General features: G+C 49.0%; 1 protein-coding gene across 5 annotated transcripts; it reads right to left on the bottom strand.

Moving 5' to 3' along the window:
* Positions 1–2,714: 2,714 nt before the first annotated feature.
* On the bottom strand, positions 2,715–13,947 carry B430306N03Rik (RIKEN cDNA B430306N03 gene). 5 transcript variants are annotated; one of them, XM_030249843.1, is made up of 7 exons: positions 12,741–13,944; positions 12,454–12,495; positions 12,184–12,353; positions 10,012–10,075; positions 8,073–8,248; positions 6,757–6,815; positions 3,674–5,289 (listed from the first exon to the last, which is right to left on the bottom strand). In XM_030249843.1, exons 3-7 carry the CDS (start codon positions 12,284–12,286, stop codon positions 5,041–5,043), a joined length of 651 nt encoding a protein of 216 aa, XP_030105703.1. In that variant the 5' UTR covers positions 12,287–12,353; positions 12,454–12,495; positions 12,741–13,944; the 3' UTR covers positions 3,674–5,040. The 5 variants fall into 5 exon arrangements, with proteins under 5 accessions (NP_796057.1, XP_030105703.1, XP_006524458.1 ...); NM_177083.4 differs by having other exon boundaries at positions 2,715–5,289; positions 8,121–8,248; positions 12,184–12,495; positions 12,741–13,064; XM_006524395.4 differs by having other exon boundaries at positions 8,073–8,245; positions 12,184–12,495; positions 12,741–13,947.
* Between the last annotated feature and the right edge of the window lie 1,922 nt (positions 13,948–15,869).

Raw genomic sequence — 15,869 nt, 5'->3', positions numbered from 1 at the left:
TTGACACCCACACAGACTCTACAGTGGTTTTGCAGGAAAGACCATTTGCACCTCCCTATTTGGGAGAACTACATGATTTTCCAATCATGATTATTAGGACTCTTCACAATTCAAAGATGTGAAGGCAGGGCTCAGGATACAGCTTAGTGATTGAACTCCTTTCTAATTAATGTGTGCATGGCCTTGGGTTGGGTTCCTCAGACCCACAGAGTCAGAAAGAAGAGAAGAAGGGAAGAGAGTCAGAGAAAACAGATGGGAAGGAAGGGGAAGAGAACGGAGACTAGGACAAGACAGAGAAAGAGACAGTGTGCATCATTTATGTATACCTTTATGAATCTGGTATCTCTCTGTGTTTATAAATATATATTATACCCAGCACTTTTAACAAAACAGACAAGTACCCTGGCACTGAACCACCTCTCCAGCCCTACATCTAACGACTCCAGGGAGCTTGCTGGGTATCAGTGTTTCTCTGGCTGAGATGTGAGGTCTTTCTGAGTGCTATTGCTAGTGAAATTAAAAATATGGTGTCCCTCTAGCGTGCACTGTCTCAGGAAGGCTTGTGAAGGCTCTGCGGGTTTAGTCTTCCCGACATTGAAGTTGAAAACGGTTTGTCCTTTTTCCTCAATGAGAACAAGTACACCATTTTATTATGGAGGGGACACGCCGAGGTCAGAAGAGGACCTCGGGGAGTCTGTTCTATCCTTCCACGAGGTGAGTTTCTGGGATCAAAGTCAGGAGTAGTGGCAGGTACCTTTATGTGCTGCGACATCTTGCCTGGCCCCAGATTGTTAGTGAATGTTTGGTCTCAAACCTGGGACGAGGGACTGAGATGCATATTTTGTATATCAAAGCAGACTTGGCCTCCAGGCTCTTCCAAGATCCCTCAGTCCCTACCTGGCATACCTAGCCCTGAACTTCCCCGCTCAGTGGCTGGGCCCACCTTCCCTCAGAGGCTCTTCCCTGAATAATCCAGGCATTCTGGGCTTCTCCAGCTCTCTTTTCCTTCTCTCCCTGTCTCTCCCCCACCCCCAATCCCCCACCATGGTGACTTTAGTGGCCTCGGCCCTTGGGGTCAGTGAACTTGCCTGAGAGCAAGTTCTCACTAAACCTGCCTTTAATATATTGTAATCTGGCTTGCATTATCTCATTTCACTGGCAGAGAAATAGCCTATCAGTGAAGAGGGGTGGGGTGGGGGTGCGATGAATGCGAGGGGAGAGGCTAACTGTGGACTTGGTTCTCTCCATCCACCTTGTTATTGATCTCTGGACTAAACTTGGGTGGTCAGGCCTGCCCTCTATAAGCCACCTCAGCCCCTCTCTATGAATTTGGAAGCCATGTCTGTTTAGCTTGGGCTAGTGGTCTCCTCCCAGCGATGTGCACTGTGGGGCCTGTCTTTGTTTATGCTGCTCATCCTGTAGCTGTTTCAGCATCTCCTTCCGTGCCAAAGTTTTCAATTTGAATCCAGTCAAATATGTGACTTTGTAAAAAACCACGTATGGTTTATGCCTTTGCTAGCTTGTAAGAAATCTTCTACCCTGAAATCATATAAACTTTAAAAGAAAATCATCTATCTATCTATCTATCTATCTATCTATCTATCTATCTATCTTCTTCTTTTTTTCTTCTTCTTCTTCTTCTTCTTCTTCTTCTTCTTCTTCTTCTTCTTCTTCTTCTTCTCCTTCTCCTTCTCCTTCTCCTTCTCCTTCTCCTTCTCCTTCTCCTTCTCCTTCTCCTTCTCCTTCTCCTTCTCCTTCTCCTTCTCCTTCTCCTTCTCCTTCTCCTTCTCCTTCTCCTTCTTGTTTTGGTGGTTTTTGGTTTTTGGTTTTTGGTTTTTGGTTTTTGGTTTTTCGTTTTTGGTTTTTCGTTTTTGGTTTTTGGTTTTTGGTTTACAAGACAGGGTTTCTCTGTATAGTCTTGGCTGTCCTGCAACTCACTCTGTAGACCAGGCTGTCCTTGAACTCAGAAATCCACCTGCCTCTGCCTCCCAAGTGCTGGGATTAAAGGCATGCGCCACCACTGCTCAGCCTATCTATCTATCTTGACTGGTTCTCACTATGTAGCCCTGGCTATCCTGGATCTCTATGTAGATCAGGCTGGCCTTAAACTCACAGAGGTCCACCTGCATCTGCCTCCTAGGTGCTGGCATTAAAGGTATGTGTCACTATGCCCAGCTCATATAAATGCTTATTTTTTTTTCCAAAAGTTTTATTGTTCATCTCTTTATATTTAGCTCCTGCTCCATCTGGAATGTATTTCTGTGTAAAACATAAGGCAGGAATCTAATTTTATTTTATTTTTTCCCCAATATGGGAGAGTGGCTGCGTCAGCCTTTCCCCTGACTGGGAATGTCTGCTCAGTCAAAGCCCACACCTCCCACACAGCTCTAAGTGCCTCAGTCTGTTCTTAGCTCGGTAGCCTCAGCCAGTTTTCCATTCCAAATACAGCGGTAAACGTGAACAGTTTGGGAGTGAGTTTTGGCTTCTGGCAGGGTAAGGCCATCTCATCTCTCCATAGCCTGTTCTCCCAAGTCATCTTTAGCTATGGTTTTGTTAAGAACCTCTGATGTTTTGAGACAAGGTCTAGCTATGCAGCCCTGGTTGACCTGGGTAAAGCAGAGCCGGGCTTGAACTCACTGTGATCTTTCCTCTCAAGTGCTGGGATGAAAGGCACACATTGCCACTCCAGCCTTTGGTGTTGTTTTTCTTTTGTTGTTATTGCCATGGAATTACACAAAGGAATATCTCACTGAGGTGACCTGAGATGCCCCTGAGGCATAAAGGAGAGGTTAGCTATCACCTGGGGTTCCCTGAGCAAGAGGCAGGGAGAATGAAGACCGACCCTCAGGAACAGCTCACACACAAACACATGTTGGAACCTCTGGGAGCTCAAAAGGTTAAGAAGTGTCTCTCCTCTGGGATGGCCAATACAAGGTCTAGAATCACCAAGGTGGCAAGCCCCTGTCCAGGCCTGTGAGCGACAATCTAGCTTAGGTTAATGGAAGTGGGAAGACTCACCCTGAAGGTAGGCAAACCGTAACCTAGGTTTGGGTCCTGGACTCCAAGAGGGGGGAACCTGTATGCATGTGCCACCTAGACACACACACACACACACACACACACACACACACACACACAGACACACACAAACAAGGAGAGAGGAAGTTGAGCACCAGCCATCACCACTGCCTGCTTACTGACTGAGATGTAACATGGCGAGCTGCCTCCGGCTCCTGCTGCCAGGACTTCCCAACTGTTGTGGAATGTACCCTCTGACTGTAAGTTCAACTCACCCTTTGCTGATGTAAGTTCTTTTTTCTCATGGTATTTTATCACAGCAACAGGAAATGAGACGCCTCTTTTCTCCTCAGACACCCCTGGCACAGGGTGCTGGCTTGCTGCAGAGGCCTGAGCTAAGAAGAGGTGAGAAGACGCTCTGGAGAGGCCTCGGAGCCTTCAGTGGTAGCGGATGTCTAGAACCGGCTCAGTCTCGCCTCCAACGTCTCAGCAGTGTAAGCTGCACTGTTGTCCTCTGTTGCATCCTGAGGCCTCTGTCGCTCGGGTCCCACTCCCCTAGTGTATCCCTATATCTAAGCCTTGATTTCCACTGTCCCTTCAGATGTCTCCCCCAGCACATACACAAAGAGATCCGTGAGGGAGCAGGAACCAGAAGTGCAGTGGCAAAAATCAACATCATCGGCAATTTACCGTTTATTACCTGTGAGACCAAGTCTCCCCGTGCCTCAGTATATCTCCATCTGTAAAATGGAGGAATGCATGTAAATAGGAGCGTTTAGGCTCTTCATCCATATAGAGGCAAAGGGACACATTATAAGTATTCCCAACTACATCCTACAATCAATCTCTCTTGTCCTCAAGCTTGAGTGTAGGTCCTGGGAGTCCTAAGTATCTATTGATACTGACCCAGCGAATACTGCTTAGTCAGCACCAGGAGCTCCAGTCTGAAAAACCCTTTTGGGTTTTGACAGCTCATGAGAAGCCCAACCTTCAGGATGAGCCATAGCCAAGAAGAGCAATTCAAGGAATGTACAATAGAAAGCAGGCTTCCAGGAGACGGTGTTGACTGAAGCATGGCCCAAGAGCACGGCTGCAGTTAGGAGGCACGAAGGACCACAGGTCAACTGAAATCAGGAGCAGAGACCAATAACCCAGGAGCGAGATGGAGTTGGGTGTGAGGCTGGAGGTGGTAAGCATCCTGTCTCCCCCAGGCAAATCTGCATCATAGGAGGAGGGCATGGGCAGGCAGGGTGAGGCAGAGTGCTCAGGAACAGGGCCACACTCACAGCATCCCTTCCTTCTCTGTAGCTGCATCTCCCTGCTCCCCGGGGGTCTGCCTCATAGGGACCCCATCCCCCCCAAGGGTCTGCCTCATAGGGGTGAGCAGTCCGCGTCCAGGAACAGCATCTTCAGTGCTAGGACCCTGGAAGGAGCGTGTGGTCTTAGGTGGTACAGGTAGACACAGTTTGCAGAGTGAATGCTAGTCCTCTAGAAGGCCGGGGAGCCCAGGTGTTCTGACAGAGATGTGTGGCTGGCTATGGTAAGGAAGTTCCCACTTTTGACATGGTTGGAAATACCTCAGAAGATCACCGCCTACATCTTAGTATTCATCCTAGCAAGGTCACCAGAGTTCCCTGAGCAGGATGGTTTTAGAAACAAGGGTCAGGCTGGTGTGGGAGGGATTGGGGGTTGGGCAGAATGTCATAGTTCTGCCTAAAGTTCCTGAGGAACTTGTGCAACCGGCTTCGATTTCATGAACCAGGGGGGAAGGAAGTGGTGGTCACACAAGGAAGGGAGGTTAAGGTCACTCAGAGGCGCCGACCCATCTCTCTTCCACACAGAATGTGTTAGCAGCATTGGTCCTAGGCCTCCAGAAGGGTGAGAACAGGGCTCCAGAGTCCTTCTGGATGGCACTTTCAGTCACCTTCCTTGAAGAAAGTGTGTCCTCTGTCATCTGAGGCCATCTTAACTCTGTGTAGGAAGTTGCCCCTCCACAGGGACAGTAGCGTTGTACCTACATGCTCACTGCCCTGGGAGCTCAGCCCTCAGTTGCTGGTCTTCACCTCTTGGGTAATCTGGCTTGGAAGAGCCGAGTCTGTTTCTAGAGATGCTGGCATATTCCACAGTCAGAAGTGGGTCAGGAGAGGGCTTCGGGTAGGGCTGGGTGTTGCTGTAGATGGAGTCCTGAGGGTTTACACGGTTTAGGTGGATGAGAGAGGCATAGCAGATGGTCCCAGTGTCCTCACTGGAGTGGGTCTGCTGATTGAAGCTCTGAAAATCAAAGAAAAAAATGTTTGTTGAAAGAATAGCTCGAGTGGTTAGTGGCCTGTGTGGAGCCAGGACTGGGTGGAGGGACACAGACAGAGTTTATGATGTTGAACATGGGCTGAAGAGATTGCTGGGTGGCTGAACACAGTGGCTACTCTTCCAGAGGACCTGGGTTTAGTTCCCGGCACCCATATGGGAGTGTCTGTTAACTCTAGTTCCAGGAGGGTTGACTCCCGTTTCTACACTGCAGACACTTGGTGTTCATACATACATGTGGGCAAAACACTCAGACAGACAAAATAAATAAATATTTTCTTTAAAAAGAGATGGGATGTGACGTTGGGCTGGTAGAGCCTCTGGGAAGATGGCTGGGAACGTTGCCTCCCTGTCACTGAGCTGAGAAGCACTGGCCTCCCTCCTAGGTTCCAGTTTTAAACTGCAGTCAAGCCTTGCTCTAGGTCCCTGAAAACAAAGGCCCTGTGGGCGGGGACTAAGGAACCACTGATTTGCATATTTTTCAATGATAGGATGGAATGCAGGGTCTTGCTTGTACTTACACAAGGCAAAGACTCCCACTGAGCTACAGCCCTGGCCTTGTGTTTTTGAGACTGGGGTCTCCTTATGTTGCCCAGGCTGGCTTGAAATTGGAGTGCACCATGACTCAGCCTCATAAGGCTTGGGGTTACCAGCATTTCCTGTGAACACACCCTCCCACACTCGCTCCTGGATACACACTCACACGCACTCTGAGGTGGACATGGAATGAGGCTGTGTGTTGAGAGTCCAGGTGTTTTGCTGCTCCAATTTTGCTGCTTCTATTACTCTTCAAGAATTGTTTTAGCGAGTTCTTTAAGGGAACCATATGCACGTTTAAACTTGACTAGGGCTGAGTTAGACAGGGACTTGCTGGGTACGCATTTCATGGTGATTCTAGTGTTATACAGACAGCTGGGTTGGATGACCTTGGAGCCTCCTAATTCTGTGGATCTCACACCTGTAGGTGAGATAGAATTACCCAAGCCACCTAGTTCTCAGGAGGACTTAGAGAACCATGGCTCATCAAGCGTTTTCCAGCACTGATTGGACCAATGGCAGCTGCTCTGTAGTCTGACTGGGCACCTAAGACACAGGAAAAGCTGTTTCCCATTGAGGTGATAGCCAACAGCTCTACCAATCTCTCTCTCTCTTTCTCTGATCTCTCTCTGTCTCTGTCTGCGTCCTCTCTCTCTCTCTCTCTCTCTCTCTCTCTCTCTCTCTCTCTCTCTCTCTCGGGTTTGGGAAACACAAGGAGAAGAAATGCATAAAAAGGAAGCACAGAAGCGGGTCATGAGTACATGAGCAGTCATGAGTGCATCTCACCACTTGAGTAAAGAGAAACCGAGTGCAGTGCAGGTCAAAGTTCACAAGCACAGATGTACACCAGAAAGCCAGGGTTCCCTAAGTCCTGGGGGAAGAGTCATTTTTACTTACAGTGGTCTCCTCCTTCTGGTCTGAAAAGTCTTCATAGATAGGGTGACATTGGTTCTGAACTGTGAGGAAACCAGCCAGGTTAGTGGAAGGACCTCCCATGTACCAACTTACCCACTTCCCATGGCAACCACAGGCTGGAAGAGAGGCCAGCGCCTGGCCGAAGGATAGGTTCTGCCTAGGGAGCCTCCAAGTACCCAGCACTGAGTAGTGTCCAGGGACTCTAAGAAGCCAGATAGCCTGGCTGCCCGTGATTAATCTGTACATTCCCGCTCACCTCCCTGATCAGTTTCCGGGCACTCCCTGTAGATTCCAGATTTAAACATCAGATTTAACTATAATCTGTTCACCAGTGTGGTTATAGGTAGTAAGAGGTTGGATTTCAGGTTTCTTGTGTCCAGAGCCCTCAGTGTAAAGTGTGGCATTTCCTGTGAACATACCTCCCACCCTCGCTCCTGGACACACACTCACACATACTCCGAGATGAACACGGAATGCAAACGTGTGTTCAAATTTTCTCCTTTCTAAGGATTTTTTTTTTTTTGAGCTTAAAAAGAATGATGTTCACAAGCTCCAGGAGTATTCTGATCCGCTCACACATTTAGTCTTGTTGTCCATAGAACTATCTGGCAAGAGCAGTTACAAGCTACCTACTTGGCAAAAATATAGGGTATGACCTATTGACCTACTAATCTTACCCACGCTCCTCGTGTTGTACACTGTGCCCTTTGAGCCATTTTTACATATTTACATATTTGCTACTTTGTATTTTCTGACCTATATACTTCTCTGCACTTCCTTCATATTGAGAAAAACAAAATTTAAAGATGATAGCAACATGCATTTCAATATCATTTAACCAGACAGTCCTTTATATAAACTTATTAACAAGTTGCTAATTGTAAAGTTGAAAAAAGTGGGGACTGGAGAGATGGATCAGTAGTTATGAGAGTGTATTGTTCTTCAAGATAACCCATGTTATCTCAGCACTCACGAGGAGGTGGCTCACAACTCTCCTGTAACTCTGGCTCCAGGGGATCTGATAAGCATCAGGCACACACATGGTGCCCAGAAATGTGTGCAAGCCAAACCTCCATACTCACAAAATAAAAGAATAAAAAATTAAGATGAAAAATGTATATGAGCCAAAATCCTAGCACACCTTGTCGTAACCAAATGGATGGGTTGTTGAGGTGCCCTAGGTAAGCCGACCTGAAAGCTGAGTAGGGCCGGTATGTCATCGTCCCCATGTTACCCACAGCCCCTGACCCCTGGCCTGCCACCTTGTAATGGGCAAGGAAGCCACTTAGACACCTTGCCTTTCAGATCAGTTTCCTTGTCGTCAAAACCAAGCAGGACGGGCTCACCGTTCAGGGCCTTTCTTCGAGCTTTCCTCAGGTACAGGATCACAAGGATGACGAATGTGAGCAGTAGCAGAACAGCCACGACCACCCCAGCAACGATGGCCTTCCACATCGGGCTATCTGGAAAGCTTCTGAACAAGGGTTAGCCAGGTAAGGAGTTTCAGAGCCCAGCACACCTCCTGCCAAAAAACCTTCCCCGGGCTTGCAGTCCCCACAGGTTCTCCCCCAACCCGGCCTCTTCTGAGGTCTCCTGCTCAGCAGGGCAAGGGACCACTCTCATATGCAGCCTCCTAAGTCCTTCAGTCTCCAGAATAGGGTAATGTTGATAATGTCACAAGCCATTGTTCCTTTTCCTGTTTCCATTGTTCCTGTCACTTAGCTCCTCTTGGGTCTCTGAACTTGCTAGCTCCAGCCTCTTTCTTTCACGGGGGGGCCCCTGTTCCCATCCTGTAGCTTTACCTCAGCCCTTCTCTGTGAGACAGTCAGCTCCCAGGAGCACTAGGGGACCTGACACACAGCTCTGCCAGCTAAGTGCACTTCAATATGTCCTACTTGGGGTCTAAAGAAACACCTGGAGGTAGACAAGACCTTCCACATCTGGTTGTCTCGGAGCAGCCTCTAGGGAAGGTATCTGAATGGCAAGGCCATAGAGAAAAAGGAAGTGTTCTCAGGGACATCTCCGCTCAACTCGTTTCCGGTTTAATCTATTTAGGCAAGGAGTGGTCTGCAGGAGCCTAGGGCCCACCATCTTCTCAGAAGCTGGGTTTGGAGAGAAGCAGGTGGCAGAGGCCAATGGCCCAGGGCTTGGAAACCCATCAGCCGGTAGGGTAAGATTCCAGGCCATGAAACCAAGAACAGCAGCTAGTGCCCTTTCTCCAGACTCAACACAGTTTCCTGGCAAGAGCCCTGCTCACACTGAAGGACAAGACAGGGCTGTAAGAATGGCAGAGGTAAAGACAGCAATGTAGTCACATGGGGGGATCCTTGCCACCCGCACCCCAGTCCACCCTCACTGTACTCCAGGAGACAGTGGTACTGAAGAGAGGATAGCTGTGTCCTTCAAAGTACATCTAGTAGTGTCTGGTGGCATTTTTAATGACCACAAGTGTGTTCAGAAAGACACTTGTGCCATTGGCCATTGGCCATTCAAGGCCAAGGACACTGCTAACTATCTTAAGAGGTACAGAACAGCCTCCTGTGACAAGGAATTAGGCAGCTGCAAATAGCAAGAGCCTAGGCTAGAGGCACAGGCCCATCACCCCAGATACAGGAAGCTGAAGCAGGAGGACCAAAAGTTCAAGGTCAGCTTGTGTGGTAGAGTGAATTAAAGGCCAGCTTGGGTGGACTTAAATGAGATCTCAGTCTCAAAATCAATAGCGGAAAGCTGAGAGTCAAAACTCCTGCCCCGAAAATGTGAGGTCTCAGGTTCAACCTGCATCATAGAAGATAAGTAGAAGATAGATAGATAGATAGATAGATAGATAGATAGATAGATAGATAGATAGATAGATAGATGATAGAGAGAGATGGATGGATGGTTAGATAGTTAGATAGATAGATAGATAGATAGATAGATAGATAGATAGATAGATAGATGGATGGATGGATGGATGGATGGATGGATGGATGGATAGATAGATAGATAGATAGATAGATAGATAGATAGATAGATAGATAGATAGGTAGATAGATAGATACAAATATGGAAATATCATTGTAATTTCATTTCACAGATGAGAAAACTGAGCCTATATAAAATGGTCAGAAGTGACTATCTGACTCCGTCCATCCTGTGAGAGTTGGTATCTATCAGAGTGACAGTTACTTGGAGAACTATAGTTAGGAGAATGGGAGGAAGCCCAAGATGGGGGACAGGCCAGGGAGCCTGCAGTACCTGTTAGTGACGGGGCTGTGGGTAGAGGCCAGGGTTGTTGTCCTCCAGGTGGTTGTGGATGAAGCTGTAAGAGACCACAGTGAGTTCAGCATCTGTCTTCTCACCTCCCCAACCCCCCACCCTCCAGCCCTGGAAGAGAAGGAACCCTGGGGCCAGCAAACAAGGACTCAGAATAGCACCATCTACTCTCCCTGCACAGAAAACCAATGCTGTGTTGTGAATGGGGCAGGAGTTACTGTAAGTGACATCTTCTGTTTCCTGTGTTCTTTCATCTCATGATTTTTAGTATTTTCAGTTCTGTGTATGTGGCAGGGGTGATATGTGCAGGTGAGTGCAGTCACCATGGAGACTAGATGTCCTGGAGCTGGAGTTACCAGCTTTAGTGAGCTACCAGATGAGGATCCTAGGAACCAAACACCGGTACTCTGTCAGAGCAGCATGCACCCTTAACCACTGAGCCATCTGACTAGCCCCCAGTGTTCTTTTGTAAAATGTGTCTTTATACACATGTATCTGTATTGTTTGTATGTTTGCATGTGTACACCTGCCTGCAGAGGTTAAAAGATATTTTTAGCCATCTTGACTCAGGTGTAATCCACTTCACTTTTATTTTATTTAATTTTTGAGACTGGGTTTCTCACTAGCCTGGACCTTGCCAGTGAGCCTCAAGGTTCCTCCTGTCTCCACCTCTCCAGCGCTGGGGTTACAAGCACAAAGCTCTGTGACCAACCTATCCTTTAATGTACCTTTGGGGAATTGAACTAGGGTCCTCAGACTTGTGTAGTTTCTTGGATACTTGTTGCATCACTGTGATAAGACACCCTGTCCAGAGCGACACTGAGAGAAAGAGTACATAGTTCAGAGTCCAGCCCATCACAGCAAGGCGACGGAAGTCAAGGCTACGGGGAGCTTGAAGCAGCTGGCTGCAGGTGTATCCAGTGTCAAGGAGCAGAGAGCAATGGATGCGCTCAGCTCACATCCTCTTTTTTTTTTTTTTTTTTATTGCATCCCATACCCCAAGCTTAGGGAATGGTGCTACCCATTTTTAAGATGGGTCTTCCCACCTCAAGCCGAGATAATCTTTCACAGCGGTGCTGAGAGACTTGTCTCCCTGATCATTCTAGGTTCTGACACTTTGGCAACTAAAATTAATCTCTACACGTGGCAAGCATTTTATTGTCTGGATCGTCTCCCCAGTCCTGTGCCCACTGTGTTTGAAGATGTAGGAAGGTCAGCACCTACTGCCTCCACGGCATGAGATGTGCCTGGGCCAAAACTTTCAGAAAAACAGCCTCCAGGCACCCACTGAGCAAAAGTGCGGGGCATGTGCTACTGCAGCAGGAAAGCCCTGGGACTGGGATTGCGAACATATGGACATCATGTATGAATGCAGATGAAAGTCCCAAGCCACTGCAGTCTTCAGCATGAAATACACGGAAGACTCAAGATCAGCAGCAGTACTCTGGACCACTGTCTGAGAGCTCAAGAGCTCTCGCTTGTCAAGGGCAGAGCCCCGAAGAGAACTCACATCTGCCAGCCTCCCCGACGAAGCCTCAAGTCGGCCTCACTTTCTACCTGTCTCCTCTGAGTCCACATCTCTCAGTGCCCTGCCCACTGGCTATGAGATCTCTCCACCGCCCCTGGAGAGAGGGTTTCTGATGGGATTACAGGCAACGGGTGTTCAGGAATGGAAGGCTGTGAATGCATGGGGGAACTCTGAGATCCAGCCAAAGAAATAGATTTCTGTTAGCAGCAACGAGGCAAAAGTGTTCAGAGAAACCAGTAAGAACCAGCCAGAGGCCAGCAAGCTTGGGGTTCAGCTGGCCACTGGCTTTAAGCGGCTGGTGGCCTTAGGGGAGGGGCCATTCTTCTCTACGCCAGTTTTCAGCAACTAGAGCAGTGATTTTTCAGTCTTCCTAATGCTGTGACACTAAGACAGTTCCTCATGCTGAGGTGACCCCTAATCACAAAAGTATTTTGTTGCTACTCTGTAACTGTAATTTTGTAACTATTATGAATCATAATGTAAATATCTGATATGAGACCCCTGTAGGGCTCTTGACCCACAGGTTGAGAACGTCTCTACTAGAGGAAGCTGTTTCTTGAGTCCTCTCCAACTCTGGAGCCTTGCAACTCAGGAAGGCCGAGAGCCACATGGAAGGGGAAGCTCACCTTTTGACACCACCAGGTGAATACTTCTGAGATAAATTATCCTGGTATTTACAGCGATCCCACAGTGATAGATGCCCGAGTCACTCATCTTGAGCTTAGTCATGGTGACAGTGAAGAAGTTGAAGCGAGAAGACTGCTGGATGAGGAATCTTGGCTTCTCGGCACTTTTGCTGACGAAGAGGTAACACAAGTTGTCTATTTGCTTACACCAGATCTTCTCATCGGAGTGGTAGAGCGAATCATACCAGCATGTCAAAGAAACAGTCTCACCCTCCTGTGCTCGAAGTAACTCTGGTTTCTGTGTCCAGGAGCCTGGGAATAAATGTTTCATGTCAGAGAGCCCCCATCCTCTGCAGCAGCAGGAGGAGATGGGTTCCCTTCTCAGGGAGAGAGAGACCCTCTGTGTGTCTATGCTCAGAACTTGTTGCAGGCAGCGGCTGGCCACAGCCCCCCATGTACTCTGCCCTCACAAGCACAGAGCCCCATTGTGCACACCTCCTGTCCCCTGCCCTCTCTTCAACCTGGTTTTTTCCCTCTGTCCTTGTCCCTGTCCTCACCTGAGGCCAGGAGCAGCAGCAGCACTGGGGAGAGCAGGTATGTGGGCTCCCAGGCCATCACTGAGTCCTCCTGAGCTGTGATGTTGAGCAAGAAAGGAGGGGCGCTCTGAAGAGAGAAGAGCAACCCTGGGCAGGATTCAGGAGCCACCACAGCCAGTTCTGCAGGAGCTGCTAAGGAAGGCAGAGACCTCTGTGGATGAGAGAGAAGCTGGGCAAGGCCTGTGCAGTCCTGTGGATCCTCCAGCTACAGCCCTGCTCTGAACTAGATGAAAGCTCTCAGAGACTCTGATCTCCTGCCTCACAAGGCCAGGCCTGAGGAGAGCTGAGAACACCCAGGAGGAAAGTGAAGTAAGAGAATTCTCATTTCTCCTCCCCGGCCAGTTCCGCCACTTCCTCTTTAGCTTAAAGTCTCTGTTCTCCACCCAAGATGCACCCACAGAAGGCAGGTGACAGAGTCAGAGGCCCTTTGGAGACCTGGCTAGAACTCTAAGCCCTGCTTGCCCTCAGGTTAGACCCTCCTACCAGCCCACCTGTCACATGTGGAGCAGAGGCCATGAGAGGAAAGGAGATGGGCATTTATTCTCAGGAATGGAGGAGCAAGGGAGTGGGCAGGAGCCTGGTCAGGGTGGGGGATGGGAAAGCTGGGCATGAAGGAAGACTTCAGAATGGGGGAAGGGAAAGGGGAGCCCCAGGCCCTATGTTACCCCACACACCCAGTTTCCCAACATGCCACATTCACTGCTAAGAATTTGATGTATTCATTAAACATTTTAAAAATAGTTGTCACAGGACAGTGAGATGCTTCAGCAGGTAAGGACACGTGCTACCCAGACTGAGAACCATGACCCACAGGCTAAAATGTGAGACTCAATTCCCAACAGCAGTGTGCTCGATTCCACACAGAAAAAAAAAAACTTAAAGTAAATAAATATGCATGTCAGTGCATGCACTATGAAATATCAATAGCTACAGGCTGTTCCCAGTTATCAGATAAGTAAGGAGAAAACCAGGCATGATGGTGCCTGACTATCATCCTAGAACTTAGGAGGCAGAGGCAGGAGGATGGAGAGGTCATGTTTATCCTTGGCTACGTAGCAAGTTCAATCAGGGCTACATGAGGCCTGTAGGCAGCCGGCCTAACCCTAAAAGATGGCGCCGGTCTCCGGTACACCCTCACCATAAACAACACTACTGCGCAGGCGCTAGCCCGAATCTGGCGCCAACCCCTCCCAAGCGGGTGCATGCAAATTAAAGTGCCGGCAGACTGACCAATCCCAGGAGGACACATAGCCCTCCCCAGTGCTGGGGTGTATATAAGCAGTCCTCCCTGGGTTCCCGGGGTTCCCTTAGCATTGAGGCGTTCCTGCAATAAAGCTGTTGAGAGGAATCCGACCGTGTTGTGTTTTTCCTTGCCGGACAAGGTGAGCACAACAGAGGCCCTGTCTCAAATAAACAAATAAATAAAAATAAAATGTAAAAACCTGTAATAGTGGGGAACCTTTAAATGGAAATGCAGGGTTTCAGGTAGGATGCCAGGGAGCAAGGGCTGAAGCCGATGGGCACAGGACTTGTGAAAGGCTCTGCGGAAGAACGGGACAGAGGAATGAGCGTTGTGCAGGCACTGGGGAAGTGCAGGTCACCCTGGGAGGAGGCCTGAGAAGTGGGAAAGTCTTTAATCAAGTTGGCAAAGGGATGCCAAGCCTTTAGATACCAGAATCAATCAGCCAGTGGCAAGACAAGGTGTCTAGGGGTGAGTTGGGCCTTGGCAGGTTGACATTCTGCAGCTGAAGGGCTAGCTAGGTGACTCCTCACCACTCCCAACATGAAGCAGGAAGTCCGAGGATGCTGAGGGCAGACCTGCAGCATCCTTCCCAGTGAACAGAGCAAGGCAAGCCTTCTGCAGCCACTGTGTAAACTCTATGGGAGAGTGCACAACTGTGGCCGCAGGGTTATTTCACCTGCTCCTTGCATGTAAGACAACCAGCCCTGTGAGGGGTGGTCAGTCCCTACAGCCTTTAGCTCATGAGACTGTTGCGAGGCAGGCAGCATCGCTGGCCTGTCTGGTACCCTAGCTGGTTATGCCCCTCCCAAACCTAAGTCTACATTGCTTCTGGCTCTGCTAGATCTCAAGAAAGAAAGGCAAGAAGAGCAAGGAGACTGGGCTGGGGTTTGAAAAAAGAGAAGCCATGCAGGCTGCAGGAGCTGAGGAAATAGGTTACTTCAGCACTCCTCTGTTTTCAGTGTTTCTACCTGTTGGAGACCATCCCGTGAGAAAGTGAGCCCTTCACAATCTCCCTAACAGGTCAAATGGCCTTGTACTAAGAGCTGGTTATCACCCCCCTTTCCTCCCTGTTCCTTTCTTGGCACCTGAGGCTGTAAAAGCTGAATTATAGTCCCCTCTTCCCTATTTCTTCCTGAGTTCTCATGCCATCCAAGGACATGAGTTATGCCTGAGCCCAGCCTGACCCCCAAGGCTGTCAAGGAGGATCGATGTTCCAGAGATAAGATCCAGAGTGCCCGCTGCTTGGCTCCTGACTTCGGCCCCCATGTCAGCAGTTGCCCATTTCTTTGTTCTTTGTATAATTCTCCCTCGACCCCTCCCATATTCCCCGCGATGTATGCTTTAAAAAGAAGGCACCTCAGCGTAATAAACGAGACCTCACTAGGTACCCTTCCTGGTCTCCTGCTCTTCTTTCTTTTCCTCCCATCTCCTTCCAGGTTTGCGGTCCCCCTCGCACCCACGAATAACTGAATCCCGCGGGATGGGATACCTACCACTTGGGGCAGGATTAGAGAGAACATCTCTCATGCATTGCTGGCTCACAGAACCCCACCCCTGTGTGAATACACATGAGTGGGTGGGTATCATTTTCACACTCTCCTATCTAACTTCTTCTCTGAAGACTTTCATGCACCCATCACTGGGGCCAGTCCCTGGCCTCCTCTGTCCACATAGCTCCTATAGCAGGCAGCCTTGCCAAGGTCCAGACTGTGCAGTGTCTGTACCCACATCTCTATAACCTCCTGCAGGCATTACCTACCTCCTGACAACAGCCCATGCTCTGAACTACACAGAGAAATCTCCCCCATGAAACCACCTGACCATCCTGAGCTTGCAGCATCTCCAAG

The sequence above is a fragment of the Mus musculus genome, chromosome 17 (assembly GCF_000001635.26).
Source record: "Mus musculus strain C57BL/6J chromosome 17, GRCm38.p6 C57BL/6J".
Taxonomy (NCBI): Eukaryota; Metazoa; Chordata; class Mammalia; order Rodentia; family Muridae; genus Mus; species Mus musculus.
This window is presented reverse-complemented; position numbering and strand designations above follow the sequence as displayed.